At 44.6% G+C, this 17443-nt stretch overlaps 1 protein-coding gene across 1 annotated transcript in view; it reads right to left on the reverse strand.

Annotated features, from left to right (window-relative positions):
• PDLIM1 (PDZ and LIM domain 1) overlaps window positions 1–17089 on the reverse strand; it is a 37048-nt gene extending 19959 nt beyond the window's left edge. Inside the window, exons 1-2 of the mRNA XM_052660786.1 lie at window positions 16898–17089; window positions 1384–1535 (exon numbers count right to left, since the gene is read on the reverse strand). Of these exons, the coding sequence (XP_052516746.1) occupies window positions 1384–1535; window positions 16898–16993 (248 nt within the window). The 5' untranslated portion in view covers window positions 16994–17089. The remainder of the gene's footprint in view (window positions 1–1383; window positions 1536–16897) is intronic.
• Window positions 17090–17443: the final 354 nt, after the last annotated feature.

The raw sequence follows: 17443 nt of genomic DNA on the forward strand, positions 1-17443 counted from the left end.
GATGTGATTTTCGGAAGCATCAACCTCATGACATCATGTCTGATTGCTACTCTGACAGCTGCCCACTCAGCCCTGAGGGATTTCCCAGGCTGCTGGCCCTTTGTCCAGCCTCATCCCTCCCCTAATACATTCTGTGTTGCTGACCCAGCTGCACCGGCCTCCTCCAGGCTCCTGAACCTGCCTGATGCCTGCCCCCCACCTCTGTTCAGGACAGAATGAGCTTCTCTCTCTCATCCAGTGTTCTTGATCCAGACCAGACAAAACCAGCTTGATCATGGTGCCTCTTCTGAACCTGGGAAAGCATGTGTCTGTCCCATTACACAGCAACGCCCTAGGTCTCCTCTCAGTTACCTTTAGCGTTTTTGTTTTTCACTCTTACAGGTACAGAATATTCGTACTTATCCTTCTATGGTCAGATTGCCTAGCACAGGGCCAGATGTATACAAGATGTAACTGCCCAATTTAATGGAAAATGGATCAAAAATCAATCTCTGAATGAACGTCTAAAAGGAGAAGATCGCACTGAGACAGGAATGGAGAATGAAGGGTAAATGTGCTCCTGAGGGGACAGTAATAAAACAGTGCACCTCTCACGAGGGCAGGGCTCCGAAGCATATAAGCATGTAAGATGGTTTGGCATCCTGCCCCACACTTGGTCTTCCTGCCAGTCCTGGTACAAGGCAGAAGAAAGCCATAGAGCTACTTTGCAGAGGAGAGCAAAGGATTCACGATGAAGCACTGTGCAAGCTAAGGTTAATGAGACATTAAAGACAGGTAAACAGGAGATCCAAACGAAGAATGTAAACTTGATCCAACAGGAAACAGGGAGCTATACAGGTCGAACCAAATCATTTCTGAAACCATGCCTTTACAGGACCCCTTCCAAGACGAAATGGAAGAACGGGAACTCTGCCCCAATTATGACTCCCAGAGCATTCTTCTCACTCATCAGCTCTAGCTCTCCCTTCTTAAACTTTCAGCACTTTGTCTAATGTGCTTAGTGAAGTCTTTCTCGGTAACTGTAATCTCGTGCAGCATCCAGGGCTCAGTATTATGTGGCGGGAGCAGTAGATTCTCAGTGGTTTCATTTCATTATATCTGACACTATATCATTGATTTTACTTCCTCAAAATTTTTGGTTAGTTGTGTTAGATCAAGTGAAAATTCAAGTATCTTAGAAAAAGATGCCCACACAGTGAGAAGCACTGTAAAAATCAGAGAGGAAGATGAGCAATCTGAAATTCCAATTCCACAGACCTTCAGCCTACCTACACCACACATGGCACTGAGCTGGGGGTATAGGGAATTCTGAAATAGGTGAGGCAGTCCCTGCTTAAAAGCAGCTTCTAGTCACTCTGAAATAAGAGAGCATTTCCTCCTCACCTGGCTACTGTGAGAGTCATGTTGTCTGTGCAGCCTTTGATTTTGTTCTGAGCTTCCAAGTGTGTCATATTGCTGGTATTTTCCCCATCGATGGCTGTGATTACATCTCCAACACATAAATTACCTATAGCAGCCTTGCTTCCGGGAGTGACCTGGAAAAAAATGAGTGAGCAGGTTTAGGTACCATTTGCCTCCAAGGAAACCACTGAGTAAGTTACCACCGGGTTAAGGACTCACTGATATGATTTAAAGCATTTAAAAAGTAGAGAAGGCTAAAATCATAAGTTATAATGATACTGACCCCTTAAAGTTATGTAATACATTGAGGTTTACTAGTTGTTTCTATAAACCATTTCACTGGACCCACACAATAACCTTGTGAGAAAGGAAGGCAAATATCAGTCCCAATATGGTCCCCATTTTAGAGACTAGGAAACTGAGGCTTTGAAAGATCTGGGATCAGCCAACTAGTATATTACTATGTTACTAGTCATCCAACTAGTATAATACAGAGCTAGGTCTCAAACCCTAAACTAGACCCAGAGTTCTTCCCACTGACTCTTGTTGCTTCCTTTAAACAATTTACCAGTTAAAACACATAAACACACACTTTAGAGACATTCTGTATAGAAACATCCTATTTCTATAATTCATGTTATTTACACACAGAAAACAATTGGAACACTGTATACCACACTGTTCACAATATTACATTTCTATAATGTTTCTGATTTTCACAATGAGCTTAAAGTACTTTTGTAACTGAAAAAAAGCAACAAAGAATATTTTAAAGTATGAACCAGTAAACACTGGTTCCTCCTAGCCAAAAAGTTAACTATTAGGGTCAGCCCCTATAGGTGGCTGATTTTCTTCAGGCCAATGCCTCTAAAATAAGGGGTTCCAAATTTATGGGCCACCATGCTTGGGCGAAGCCAGCCAACGACTGCAGTGGGTGATCAAATCCATCTGCCTGCTGAGCATTACATGTGACCTGAATAAATATCATGCCTCATTTGGAGTTGTACAACTATTCTTCAAGTGAATACAGACACTATTGTGATGAACGAAGTACAAACTCATTTTGAAGCAGCACTAACCTCAGAGATGTGTTTTACTATTTAGAATTTTTTTAAACCAAGGTATACTAAAAACATCTAGCTTCTCAGGTGGTGCTAGTGGTAAAGAATCTGCCTGCCAGTGCAGGAGATGTAAGAGACGCAGGTCCGATCCCTGGGTCAGGAAGATCCCCTGGAGGAGGGCATGGCAATCCACTCCAGTATTCTTGCCTGGAGAATCCCATGGACAGAGAAGCCTGGCGAGCTACAGTCCACAGAGTCGCAGAGTCGGACATGACTGAAGGGACTTGGCAGCATACTAAAAACAGGACCATCATCCCAAGGTCAGTCATGACTTTGGCATTAAAAGACCTTCCTCGATGGGAAGTCCAAGCCCTCTGGAAACAGAGTACACCCAGGCTCCCAGCACCCACAGGGTTCTGGCCTCACCTTGGAAAAGGCCTTTGACTCCTGGGAGCCCAGTGAGGAAGATCTTGGGAACACTTGAGGGTCTCCATAAGGCTGAACCACAGAGAAGAGGCCCAACACACCAAATTAGGACACAGGCTTATGCCCTAAGCCTCTGTATCTGATGCAGTTTTCAGCAGCCACAGTTTCCAATCAGCCCTTGCCAGAAGGAAACACTGACCTCCTGAGGTGGCCGGTGTTATGTTGCTGTCAAGGTCTTCCCCTCCTCAGTGCCTGGACCCCACAAAATAAGGGACGGATGACTCTGGTCCCCAAGGTTCCTTCCGGTTCAGACATGCTATGACTTTATCAGGCAAAACTCTCCTGGAATGTAGCAGGATGTGGAAACCAGTGCAGAGATCCTGACCTCCTAACCTTCCTTTCTGGCTTTCCCATCATCTGTTTACCAGAGATCTGGCCTTTAGAAAATGAAAGCCCCCAATCTAAGGTTCGGACCTTCTTCCCATGCAGCCACCGGGAAAAGAAATTTAATACAGGCAAGCATGGCCGCTCTCCTTTCAGTCGACTTCAGGGAGTTAGCTCTGAGTCACCCAGTATGTGCAGTAAAAACAAATTCCGCTCATTTTCTGCTTGTCTTCCTGAGGAGACTGACCTGGTGTGACTTCGTATATGTTTTCCCTTTTCTAAAGAACAACACAGACCCCTTGCTTTAAAAATGGCCCTAAGCATCACTTTATTTACTCTGTCTCCAGGGACAGCAGCCTGATGAACTCATTTGTCATAACCAGTTCTCATGATGTTAAAGAGAAGTTCCCTTGGATAAAATCCAAAATCACTGATGAGGTGCCTAAGGCCCAGGCCATACTAAGCTCCAGCTACAGGGGCCTGCCTTCCTTCTTTCCTGCCTCAGGGCCTTGGCACCTGCTGTAGCCACCACCTGATTAACTTCTGGGCTTAAATGACCCTTCTCACAGAAGACATTCCTGATCTCCAATCTAAATTAGGTCCCGTTGTCAACCTTTTCGTACATTCTCTTCTTCACAGCCCTTGTCACATTAAGTTTGTAAGTCTGTTTTCTGAATTTGTTTATATATAATGCTTGAGAGCCGACTAAATGGTAAGTGTGAGAGCAGGATGTTGTCTGCCTTTTGCACTTGATGTCCTCAGGTGCCTAGCTGCGACCAGCATAGTATGTGGTCAATGAATATGTGTCCAATGAATGATTGAATCCAAAATACCCTGCATTGTTAAATATGTAATCATGCTGCTTCATTTCATCCTTTTTTTAAAAAAATGACTATTTCAAAAGGAATCAAATAACCATCTTCCCCAGCATCACTATCCTGGAATGTGACCACTCACAAAACTAAAATAAGATGGGGGTTGGGGGGGCAAAAAGCTTGAGAAAAAGAAAACATAGTTTCTTTTTACTTTCGTGTGCTCAGCTGCTAAGAACTCTGGAATTTCCAGCACTTGGTTTAAACTGTCTTGAAGGTGAGACATTTCTGCTCAATACATCCTGACAGATTCTGGACAAGCTAGAACCAGTCTTAAGAGTCCTGAGCCTGAGTAATCAAGGCCTGGCCATCCCATCTTTTGGTCTTTTTTTTTTTTTAAGCCAAATTAATGGGAAGTTAAATCTCAGAAAGTTATAAAACAATATCATCAGATGGAACTTGGATGGAATCACACACAAATAAAGTCCATATTCTTTTATGAGCTGTTTATTTCTAGGGGGGGGAAATGGCTTTAAATGAAATTATGGGAGTTTCTTTTTACAAAGCTCTTTCACATACTTTCTGCTACTTGAGATAATAATGACGATGAACTCACCACTAACATGTAAGATAATTTTACAGATGAGGAAATTGAAACCCAGAAAAGCTGTGACTGACTCAAGTTCACACTGCTAAAGGTTGGAGCCTGAACTTGAAACCAGATCCTCTCATTTAACCGAATTCCGTTCCTTTTCTGCTTTACCACAGTGCCACCAGCAGAAGCTCCAAACCCAAATAATTGTCAGAGTCGAAGACAAATCCAGAATTTAGGAGATTCATCTGTTGTGGCCTTCAACACCGGGAACTGGGGTGTCCCAAACTCCTACCAAGGCCTGGGTGCCTCCTGCCATCTATTAACCATCTCCACTGCTCTGTGCTGAGCTGGGACCCAGTAACACCTTCCCTTATAAAATATTCAAATCAGAAATGAAAAGCCCTCAGGAGAGAAGGCCTGCATGTCCTCAGGTTAGTTCCCATCTTGAATGGAGGACTCCGATCCTTATTGCACATTAACTATTCATCACAATCACAGAAACAGTCATCAGTTAATGAGTGCTAATTATGTGTCAAACACAGTGTAAGGGTCTGGCAAAGGTTAATTCACCAATCCTCCTGAGATGCTATTAGGTAGCCAACATTATTGACATCATCACAGAGAAGGAAGCAGAGTAACAAGGGTTAAGCAGTTTGCCTGAGGTTACACAGCTGGTGAGTGGCAGGCTGTGTGGCTCTGGAGTCCTTCCACTTAAACCAGTCTGCCACACTGTCTATTCTAATTTCCTCCTGACCATCAAATTCCATCAGAACCAGCTCATAATGGAATCAGCTTCAGCTTCTTAAAGAGAAGTCCTACCCTCTGCTCTAAAGAGACAGGCCCATTAATTATTTCAATGGACATCTGCAAAACTCTCTTCCAGCTTTCTTCCTCAGAGACCATACAATTTGATCACAACTCTTCCTGCCTGAGAATAAATGGGGTTAAGCACAATTTCCACTAATGAACAATCTGCCATTTTCTGCAGAATTCACTCAGGTCTTTCTCACCCTTTGCCCCGCCAGGCAGACACTTTGCTTAGAGGCCAACCTGTACATCTGCCCTTTCAGACTCCTGAACACAAAAGACGACGCACTGAATTTCACTTCTAAATGGCACAGAATAGGATTATGATGGGGCTCCCCCACTTTCTTCAGTTTACAACCCCTTTTCTTCAATTTACATCACAAAGAGTCGGATACAACTGAAGTGACTTACCACACATGCACGCACATCTAAATAACTAATGCTGTTATATAAACCTGGATGCATACCCACTGGCCATCGCAAATGAAAAGATGACTTTCTTCCTCTGTATTAAGGCATATACCTATTTTATCCCTCCTGTTACCTCCTTTCTCTCATTCATCCACTCGTCACACAGACATTCCTTAAGTACTTTCTGAAAGACAGTGTAGCTTATTAAGATGTGGCTTCTAAAATCATGCTTATGAGCGAAGTACTCCTGAGTGGGATATTTCACCTCTGTGTGCCTCCCTCGTCTCACCCATGAAATAGGAGTGATAACTGTCCTGGCGTCAGAAAGTTGTCGTGAGGATTATACAAGATGCCCCAGGCAGAGAACACTCTCAAGTTCACAGTCTCCTGCGGCAGACAGGCACGTACAGCAGCCGATGCTAGAAACAAGTAAATAGGCAATGAGAGCCTAAAGGTGGAATCAGGGAAGACTCCCTGGAGGAGGCATTGCTTAAAACTGTGCAAAGGGACTACAGGAGGCAGAGAGAGAGTATGCCGGCTTATAGGAACTGCATGTGGACTGGCATAGATAAAACACAGGAAGCAAAGGGAAAGGAAAGGGATGAGTCTGGAAATGTAAAAACAGATCTAGCTGCAAGAGTTCTGTTATTTTCTTTTTAACAAGGCTTTATCTGTACTCTATCTGGAAAACAATGGGGAACAACAAAGGAATTTAAACACAGCCTCTGACTCAACTGTCCAGTTATTGCCAAGAAACAACCACTTAGACCTAGCTCTACTGAGATTAAGGTGACTGCCTTTACAGATGGTGGCAGCTGAGGGAAGCAGACCCATTCAAGGGTCGGCCATTCAGCCTCTAGGACAGCCATTCGGAGGCTGGCTTCCCCTAGAGGACTTGTCCTAAGGCACTTACACTTAGTTACTTGTTTTATTGACAGCGAGAAGGGATTCCTTTAAACCCTAGGCTTAAGATTGAGGGGGCTCATGAAATGAACCTTGCCTACTACCTCGGCTTTTTAATTACTCTGCCTGCTTTAGCTGAGGCAGACACTCTCCATTCAATTAGTCCACGCCATGCTCCTCTGTCCCCAACACAGAAACCTGGAACCAGTTACCATTTATCATCCTTCTTGCTGCTATTAATTTTTCCATTACCTCACCCTCAAGTCAAAACCCTTTTGTTGCCTCCCAACCCCTTCAGGCAAATGTGCTTGTGACCACTGGTTTAGTTTAAAAATTCTATGTAGAAAAGTTTTATAACCAAGACTATAAGACACCCTGGTTTGTCCGGGACAAAACCTATTTTCCCAGCTTAATTATCAAAAGCACCCTATTTCACTCTCAACAGTGTTCCAGCCTGGATGATAAATTGTACTGCCACTTCTTTGACAGAGATGGAGGTTTTAACCAAATATAATACCTGTCAATCAGTTGAAACAACTCTGATGCAAAGTCTCCACTGGCCCCTACCCCCAACCCTGCAAAGAAAAAATTGTCCCTATTCAAAAGGTTCTCTGATGTTTACCTGTGGACAGAAATACAGGTGAATTTCCTGAATGTTCACAGAATACTGTTAACCTTGACCCTTGGGACTGGCATCTAAACTTCAGGCTAGAGACGGACCCAGCTCACCAGTAACTCAGGGGGAAACTCTGACACTGGCAAAGATGAAGCAGTGGTTCCCAAATAAGTTGGTCATTAGAGCCCCTCGGACTTTAAAAATATAAGTAGATCTCTACATCCCAATTCAGATCTACTGAAGAGGGTAAACACAGTGGGACCCAGGAATCTTTATTTTTCTAAGGCTTCCCAGAAAATTCTGATGCTCGCAGACCAGCCTTTCTCCCAAAGCTTCCTCCCTGAGTGAAGTTAACCAGGTAAATGAAAAACACTTAGACCCTAAAACCAGGGCTTCCCTGGTGGCTCAGATGGTAAAGAGTCCACCTGCAATGCAGGAGACCCAGGTTCAATCTCTGGGTCAGAAAGATCCCCTGGAGAAGGAAAGAGCAACCCACTCCAGTATTCTTGCCTGGGAAATCCCATGGACAGGGATCCCATACAGTCTGACACGACTGAGCGATGAACACACCAAAACAAAGGAAAAATAAAATAAAATCCCCTACAACGCTGATAAAGAGCCTTACATGCAAGTGGAGTACTGCAGAAGTCATTTCATTCCAGGTGCCTAAACAACTTAACATGATTCCTATTTTGCCTCAGCCAGAAAGCTCACAGCTAAATGTAGTATGCAATTACAGAAACCATCTGATATAAAGGTCCTGGCACATCTCTTCTTTGTTCCAGTTTTTTGTTACATCTTCTGATGGGTGTTTTTATGGTTGAAATTTTGTATCAATGTATTTTACTGCTGTAAATTACCTTAAATCCATCTTACAAGTTGGCTGTATTAACTAAATATTAAATAATGATACTTTAGCATTTTTAACATCATAGAAAACAAGACTGAACCAAAGAAATTTGGAATTCAAGTTCAATCTCAGTGCCATGTACCTTGAGGGACAACCTCCTTTGAACTAGCAGCTGGGTCAAAGTATTAAGAGATATCAATTTAAAAGACTCTGAGTTGGGTGACATAGCAGAGCCCAGCTCCACAGTATACCATTTAGATGTGGAATCTGAACTCTCCTTAGTCGGACTTCTGACTCAATTTGTTTGTGGGTCGAGGTTATGGCACAGACTTTGAAGCCACATTACAGCCACAGAAGCTGTATGTGCTTAGGCAAGTCGGCCTGAAAACCCCAAGAATGTTTCAAACTGTTCTTAGTTACTCTATAACCATTTTTCTTAAGAAAATGAGGCAATAAAGTAGTTCAGGTCCTTGTACCTGAGCTGTGCCTTAATCTAGCTTCACTTCACGGTTCAGTGCAAAAGGAAACTATTAATGCTAAGGGGTGACCAATTAGACAGAAAGCTCTCGCAGTCTGAAAGATCAACCATCATTTGTTACATAGGAATAGAATTAAAACACAGACAGCAAAGTAGAATGCCCTGATTAATTGATCAAGGAGTCATCAGTCTCTCAAAAGTCCCCATACAAGTCCCTCTGAACCCCATATGCTTTTTCTTTTTTTCAATATTTATTTATTTGGCTGCATCGGATCTTAGTTGTATCACTTGGGACTCTTCACTGCAGCACGTGGGCTTAGCTGCCTAAGGCATGTGGGAGCTTAGTTCCCCAACCAGGAATCAAATCTGCATCCCTGCACTGGAAGGCGGATTCTAACTGGACAACCAGGGCAGTCCAGCCATGTGCTTTTCAACAGCCCCAATAACAATCACCCACAACCCAAAGCCTTACCATTCACTAAACACATAACCTTGGGCAGTTATACTTTTTGTGCCCAGGCTTCTTCATTTACCAAATGACTTTTTTTTTTTTTTTGCTCCACCATTTGGCTTGCAGGATCTTAGTTGCCTAACTAGGGATGGAATCCAGGCCACCACAGTGAGAGCACTGAGTCCTAACCTTTGGACCACCAGGGAAGTCTCTACCAAATGAAATTTATAATAGGATCAACCTCATTTGTGGTTGGATTAAATGAAATAACATTTGTAGTTTAAAACAAAGTCTGGCTCATAATAAGCACTCAATATGCAGTAGCTACCATTAATATTTTTTCATAGTACCACTATATCCCAATGCCTTCCGTGTGTTAGTCAAACTGCTAGGATCTATCTATACACCATCTTAATCCTCGCCACAACCTTTGAAGACAAGTACTATTACTCCCACACTGAGGTTTCAGAGGCTGACCCTTCAGCTAACACAGGGAAGAGACAAGTTTTAATCCTGGTCAGGCTGATACTGAGATTTCATTTTCCCATGACATCAAGATGGCTTTAATTCTTCATTTGCTACATTAAAAACAAGGCAGAAAGCAAAAGCAATGACATCCAAATACTTCATCATGACATGGTAATTTGATTTTTAAAATGCTACATGAATGGAAAAATGTCTGAAAAGTTTTGCAGCAAACTGTTAAAAAGTGTTTACCTCTGGGAAGTAAGACTGGGAAATGGTGTGGGGAAGGCTTTTTACCGTGGGCTGTCCACATTTTTATACTATTTGATTGTGTATACAAAGCACAAGAGTTTTAATGTAAGCATTTTATTGAGGCATATTACACAAACAGAAAAGGACATGATTTGTGAATAAACAACTGGATGGATGATCACAAACAAAAAGTGAGTCCATGGAATCAGAATCAAAGAAACTGAACGCTACCAGAACTTCCATGATCCTGACTATAGATTAATTCTAGTTAACACTGTAGATTAATTTGGCTTGATTAGTCTTATATAACTGCAATGATGTGGTATTTATGCGTTATGTCTGGCTTCTTCCTCTCAACACTGCATGTCTGTCTGATCCATATTATTATGGATAGCTGTAATTCCTCCATTCTCACTGAGGCAGTGTTGCATTTCATTATTTGTTATAAATACATGTATCTATACTGGCATTTATTTTTCCATTTCACTTTTGTTAATGCATTTGAGTTGTTCTGAGTTTGGGGCTATCATGAATAGTACCGCTTTGAAGATTCTTGATATGTCTTTCATGCCATGTGGACACTTATCTATTGAGCGGTTAACTGGAGAATTGTTGGGTCATAGGGTCTGATTGTGACTTCCCTGGTGGCTCAGTTGGTAAAGAATTAGGAGACCCAGGTTCTATCCCTGGGTCGGAAAGATCCCCTGGAGAAGGAAATGGCAACCCACTCCAGTATTCTTGCCTGGGAAATCCCACAGACAGAGGAACCTGGTGGGCTACAGTCCATGGAGTTGCGAAGAGTCAGACATGACTGAGCATATAGAGTCTGATCACATTAAAGCTTTGAAAGTGTAATTTTTTAAGAAATGGATGTAAATTATTGGTACATCACCTTAATTTCATCTATCTGTATGCATTTGACCTCTTTACCCTATATAGGTCTTACCTATGTCCATATCTTCTTATCTGAGTAGTCATCTCTATTAAAATTAGGCCAAGTCCTTGGTCAAGAACCTAGCCTTCTACAAGATCAGAGTGTTCTTCAGAAAGTTGTCTTTCAGGTTGACGGCATTTCCTGAGAAGGCAGTGTGCTATACATACGAAAACACACCACAGACCTCAGTTACAGATGACCTTTCCAGTTCACCCACACTGGCGCTAACAGTATCAACAATCACACGGGGTGCTAAGTGCCACATAGAAATTACCTTTTTCAACTCAGGTTTTCATGGGTACATTTTGTCCTGGACTTGACTCAGTTCCCAGTTTACAGGCCCATCCTTCGCTGGGCAAGGTGGATCTGTCTACTCCCTGGTAATCTTCATTTGTCATAAAAACTGCCCCCAAACCCCCTCCTGGCCACCCAGCAGGCTCTTCTCTGGCAAATCGTCCAGTTCCTCTGCTCTTGTGTTCTTCCCTGCCCGCATGGCCATGGCCTCCCATGGCTGGACTGTCAGTTCTCCCAGGTGGGGCCATGGCTTGTAGCTTTTCAGGAGGAACAGGAAGAGGAGTTGCTGTTCTCTGAGATGCTCTGAGCTCTAAGAGCACTGGGGCTGAGACCAGCCCAGCAAACCCCCCTGGGCACAAGGGTCTCAGGGCTGAGGAGCCCGGGAGAGTCCTACCCCTCATGATGATACCTGTCCCACGATTAGCACTTCTCAGACCTGGGTGCTGGGTAATACTATTACCAATGAAATACTGATAGTTATGGCTTATCAGGGGGCAGAATACTGGAGTTATAGCTGGCCTGGGCGTCAATCTGCCTGGTTTCAAATCCCAGTTCTGCAATTTATCCTGTGTCCTGTGTCCCTGGGTTGTGAAGAAAAAGATAATGTAAGTTCACACCTAGCACAGAGGAGGCACTCACAAAATAATAGCTCCTGCTACAATATTATTATGATAGAGCGGTTAAGGCCATGGCCTTTGAAGTCAGATCACCCAGTCAAAATCCAGCTCTATCCACTCACTACTGCATGACAAGGGCAAAGTATTTAACATTTCTATGATTCAGTTTTTCCCATCCATAAAATGGGCATCTTAATTGTATCTACCTTACAAGCATCATAAGGATTACTGAAAGAATATGTTCATATTTAGAACACTGCTTAGCATATAAAAAGTCTTATATATACTTTAACTAGATTAACTATGACCATTGTTGCAAGTTGATTAAATAAATATTCTCATACAAACCTGTCAAGTGTAGACAGAGGCTCTTGTGATTAACACAAGAGTCATTTAGGCACAGATATTCACAGATGACTAACACAAGCCAAATTCACTGGAAAACATTTCTGAGTTCATAATACATTTTCTCAATCAACTGATGGTTAAAGATATAACTCATGCCATACGAGAGGCTGGGACACTTTTTAACAATAAAAAGGGGGGCCCTCGTATTCAAAGGGCACAAAAATCATTGGTTTGCTCACTTGTTTCTTTATTTTATCCTCACAGAGAACTGAACCCCAGAGAAGGCATGTGACATACCCAGGGTCACCCAGTGTGATGTTCAGGACTGGAGGTCAACCTGAGTTCCTGTCCCAGGCACTCTACCATGCAGCTTTTCAGGCTCTCCTCTGAGACATACTGGAAGTCAAATTATCCTTTAAAAATTAATTTTATGACATTTGCTCATTTTTAATGAGCCTTTACCTTTTCCTTTACAAAGAAGTTAAGAAATAGTTCATTCACTGAAAAATCTGTAAATTCAAATTGCCTGACCTTTGGGCATGGAGCTTCTCACCTGTAAAATGCAAAGAATACTTGTTTCCCTCTGTCCAGGGAGCAGTGACAAGGTATGCCAAGGAATGAGCACAGCTTAGAAAACAGCCCCAGGACAAAACAAATTATGGTGCTTCTCCCAGTCCTGATCAGACTAGTGGTTAGATGATAATTTGACTGGGTGATCTGACCTCAGTGGTTAGATGATAATCTCCTATCAATTATCTATCCCATTGCAATATGTTAACACCATTCTCTGCTCTCTCCTCCCCAAAGACAAGCCAACAGGCTGGCACCCAGGAGGTGGGGTAACAGGCAGTCTCTGGTTAAAGGGACCTAACACAGCTTAGACAGCTTCATGCCATAGGCTCAAGCATTCACTTCCATGACATTCCCTGTAATTTGTCCTCTTCCTCCACTCCTTAGACCAGCTGGAGCAGCTAATATTTCCTAGGTGATCAATTTCACAGAATGAGGGAGCACACAGCAAGGGCCATTAATGCATAATGAGCCTTTATGCAATCTGGCAGATAAGCCCTGCTCTTTCACCCTTAAGGACATGACGTAAGACCTTGAATCTGGAAATAACACTCTTAAAAGTCAGAAAAGACCCTCTGACTACAGAGTATCCATTATTTAGCACCCCTTAGGATGCATGAGCGAAAACCAGAGGCTCTTAACAGAGGCTTCCCCAGGACTCAAGAGGCAAATGGGCAGCCTCCTACCAAGAGCATCCCTTATCTCTGGCTCCACCCCTTCCTGTCTTTTGTCAGTTGCTGGGAGAGGAAAGACAGTCAACAAAAACTCAACAGCAATTTTGGCCAGGGTGTGGATCCTCTGAAGGCTTCCCTTGAAAGCAACTAGAGGAAATAAGAAATTGACATGCGGGTGAGAAAAACTCAAGGAGATAGACAACTGTAGATCTGACAGAGGAAAAAAAATCTCAGGGGACAACTGCAAATGTGTATCTGAATAAGTAGGGAGTCCAAGGTAGAGGCTTAAATGAAAAACTGGGAAAAGGAAGAAAGATAGTTTTATCCATTCAAATTTGGAGATCTGGGTTGAAAATTTATTACAAAAGCACAGATGAAAATACTGAGGAATAAAAGCAGCTATTCACACACATACAAATGTATTCTGTTCGTTTCTGTTCTGAAGCCAGCAAAAAACAAGGAGGCAGGTTAGTGAGCTGCTGAGGTCTGGCTATGTTTTTTTTTAATTGGTGGAAAATTGCTTTACAATGTTGTGTTGGTTTCTACCATAGAACGTCACAAATCAGTCATAAACATATATATAAATCCTCTCCCTCCTAAGCCTCCCTCCCCATCCTCCGGGTCATATTTTACACACTATCATGTGTAAAACAGTTAGTGAGAAGTTGCTATGTAACACAGGGAGCCCAGCCTGGCACTCTGTAATGTTCTATATCTTGACTTGGGTAGTAACTCTACAGGTTATTTATAACCACTTGCTGTGCATTTTTAGTTTATGACTTTTTAATTTCACAATAAAAGTAAGTTTCAAAACAAAATTTCAAGTACACAAGACTACAGAGTTATATTCAGGAACTTTAGTAGTTTAACAAAAGGATGGAGCCAATACCAGAATAATTCATGCAAGAGAAAGCAAACATAGCTATTTAAATAAAACGCACTCCTCTTCCAGCTTAATTTTACGGCTTGCTTTGGTGTGGAGACTCAAAGTCTGCATATACAAAACCACAGCAAACTGTATCTGCCCCGATGATAAATGTACCACACCTACCAACCAGGTGTGTATAACTTTGTGGACACACACCTCAATACTGTTCACTGTTTACAGAGCAGTCTCACATACCTTAACCCACAGCCAGTGGCCAGAGTTATCCCCACTGTGGAGATTAAAATAAAAAAAAAAAAGACAGCCTCAGACAGGAGACTCCCTCCAGGTACAACTCAAGTAAGAACCAAAAATCAAACCTACACCAGATTTCACACACCTGGGGACCCTTTATGACAATGACTTTCCCATGCTCAGGAAGTTCAGAGGTCCATGTTTTTTTCATGTGGAAATAATGAGGTGAATAAACGGGTAAATAACTGTCATTAAGAGGATGTCACCTCCTCTGAATCACCTTCACTTTTCAATCAAAGGACAGCCCAGGGTGTTATAAAGATTAGCTTTCCTCACTAAACCACAAACATCTTGAGAGTGGAGCTGTGTCTCCTCATTTCTGGAACTCCAGGGCTTTGCGTAGTTTCTAGAATATGGGACATGCTCATGACACTTGTGCTAATAAAAAAATAAACAGATAAGGGTACAGACTAATGAATTCACAGTACTGTGGTTTTCCACCCCATACCATCATTCCTGCACAGTGCCACTTGCATTAAGCCTTTTCAAAACCACTAAAATGACAGACAGTAACTGCCCTTTCAACAGATGACCAGTAAAATCTCTCTTCCCCTCCCTTAAGAGTTTTTTAAGTTTTTTTGGTTTTCTTGTTTTAATCACCGCTACTCTGTTCTCCTGCTGTCTTCCATTCTTAACAGGAGCCATATTCTCCAATTCTGAAGGAAAGGTTTCATGTGATACATAAATTCAGAAGCTGGAGAGGGCTGACAGGTTAATTATAGACACAAAGAGTGGGGACAAATGGACTATGAGGTAAGCGAGTCTAAATGTCTCTTCCCTGGATAAGCATTTATTAATAAGCCTGCAAAGATTTACTAGGCACAGCCAGGTTCAGCTCGGTGCCAAGCTTGGGCACGGGGGTCCAGATTTGGGAAAGGTAGTTTCTGCACTTGAGGAATCTGGCTGGTGCCTGGGAAGATTGCATGTATACCTGGGAATACTCAAAGTGGCCCCCTGGGGACAAGAGGTGGAAGATAGGGAAGAGACAGTGCCTAAGAACTGAAGCACCTGTCCCTTCTGGGAGTGGGATGGTTAAAGAAGACCTCATCAGTTCACTAGGCCCACCTGGAAGGAAATGTAGGTAGGACTATGGCTGGACAGAAGACCAAGAGGGGGCCCTGATTGTTTTTCTCCTGTACCTCCCATATTCCTTCCGGGGCTGGAAGCAGGGACTTAAGTCAAAAGGACCTGTAGGTCTTCTCCTCCCTCTCCAAACTGCCCCTCTAAAAAAGAGGAATGTTCAGATGACTGGAAAGGCAGGTCTAGGGTCACCTTCAGCAAGCAGATGAGCCCAAGAATGGAATGAGAAGCCTAGCAAAGAGTGATACCAGAGTGCTTTTGGCTCCCCTATTAAATTCAATCCAAAAAAATTCTGGGCCAACTTCCAGGTGGCACATTGAATGTGGCACCTCTCAGTGGAACATCAAGCTTGCCTTTAGCCGAGACTAGATGACAGCCTGGGCTTCCAAACGCTAAGTCTGGATCTCCCTCGGGTTTCCGCTTTATTTGGGAATGATGGATCTGGTCGTCTCCAGTTGAACCTGGGCCCTTCCAAATAGATGAGGGCTCTCTCAGAATTTTTCAAGCACCACTTCCCCCTGACATACACGTAAGGTAGGACCCTCATCGCACCCCTCCCTGTTTAAGGCTGATCGGTTGATAATCCCGAAATGCCAGGCAAAATATGTCACAGCCATCTCCCGCGAAGGAGTGGAATATCCAAGAGGGTTTATTCGGGTTGGTTTATTGCCAAAATCCCGCCATTTCTCCAAAAGACATTAGAGAGGTAAAACCTGGCCATGAATGAAGTCCAATGAGTTAGACTCCGACTGTTGTTCATTTCACTGGTCCCCCGCGAGCCGCCCCCACCACCACCCCCGGCTCAGTAAACCTCCCACCCGCTCCACCTCAGTTTCCAGGTGGTTTCTGCTATTTCCAAACTGCTTTCGGCCGCTTTACGGCGTGGTTAGAACAGTGAAGTGCTATCTCCCAGCGAGCGGGATCTGCGGGAACCCTGAGCCCCTCGGCAGCTGACAAAGCGCGTCCACACGCCCGCCAAGCTTTCAAGGCGAAGGAACGAAAACTGGCCCCAGCTGTCCTGCGGCCGCGGTAAGTGGATGCTCCGCAGCTCCTGGCTCGCCTGCGAGCTGGGCGTCCGGCAAGGGCGGCGGGCCCGAGACGTGCGGAAAGCAATCCGCACACCTGGCGCACCTGGACGCGCCCGGAGATCCCAGCTCCGTCCCGGGCTCCGGAAGCCACCGTCTCCGATCGCGCCCACGGGGCTCCGGCCGCCTCAGGTCCCCTCCGGGGCACGCCACTCCCCAGCCCGGGATGGCTCCGCTCCCCGCGCGTCTCGGGATCCTCTTACCCGGGAAATGGCGAGAGGCTGCTCGAAGTCCTTGCCCCCCACGAGGCGGAAGCCCCAGGGTCCCGGGCCCTGCAGGACTATTTGCAGGGTGGTCATGGCGCGGCGACGGCGGGTGGCGACCCGAGGGGACAGACGGGGCAGGGCGCGGAGCGGCGAACTGGGCTCCCTGGCAGCTGTCGGAGAAAGAGCGCGCGGCGCGGGCCGGTGGAGCCGGCGGCGGGCGGGAGCTGGGCGGGAGGAGGGCGGGGGCGGCTCCGCCCAGGCCGCGTCGCGGCCGCCCGCCCCTCGCGTCCTCCCGACCGCGTCCTCCCGACCGCGTTCCGCAGCACGCGGCCCGGGCAGAGAGTCTGGCCCGAGAGCCGGGGGTCAGCTCAGGGTCTAGGGATCTAAACAGCCCCGCCCCGGGCGCAGCTCCGGGAGCCCCACCGCGGGCGCTAGGTGAGAGGCGGGCAGGTTCCGGCGACCGCGGAGGAGTCTACGCTTGAAAACCAGTTTGACAGTGCTTTGCAAAGTCACCCCTTTGAGGTCAGCTCCATTTTCACATTT

Source organism: Budorcas taxicolor, chromosome 23 (assembly GCF_023091745.1).
Source record: "Budorcas taxicolor isolate Tak-1 chromosome 23, Takin1.1, whole genome shotgun sequence".
Taxonomy (NCBI): Eukaryota; Metazoa; Chordata; class Mammalia; order Artiodactyla; family Bovidae; genus Budorcas; species Budorcas taxicolor.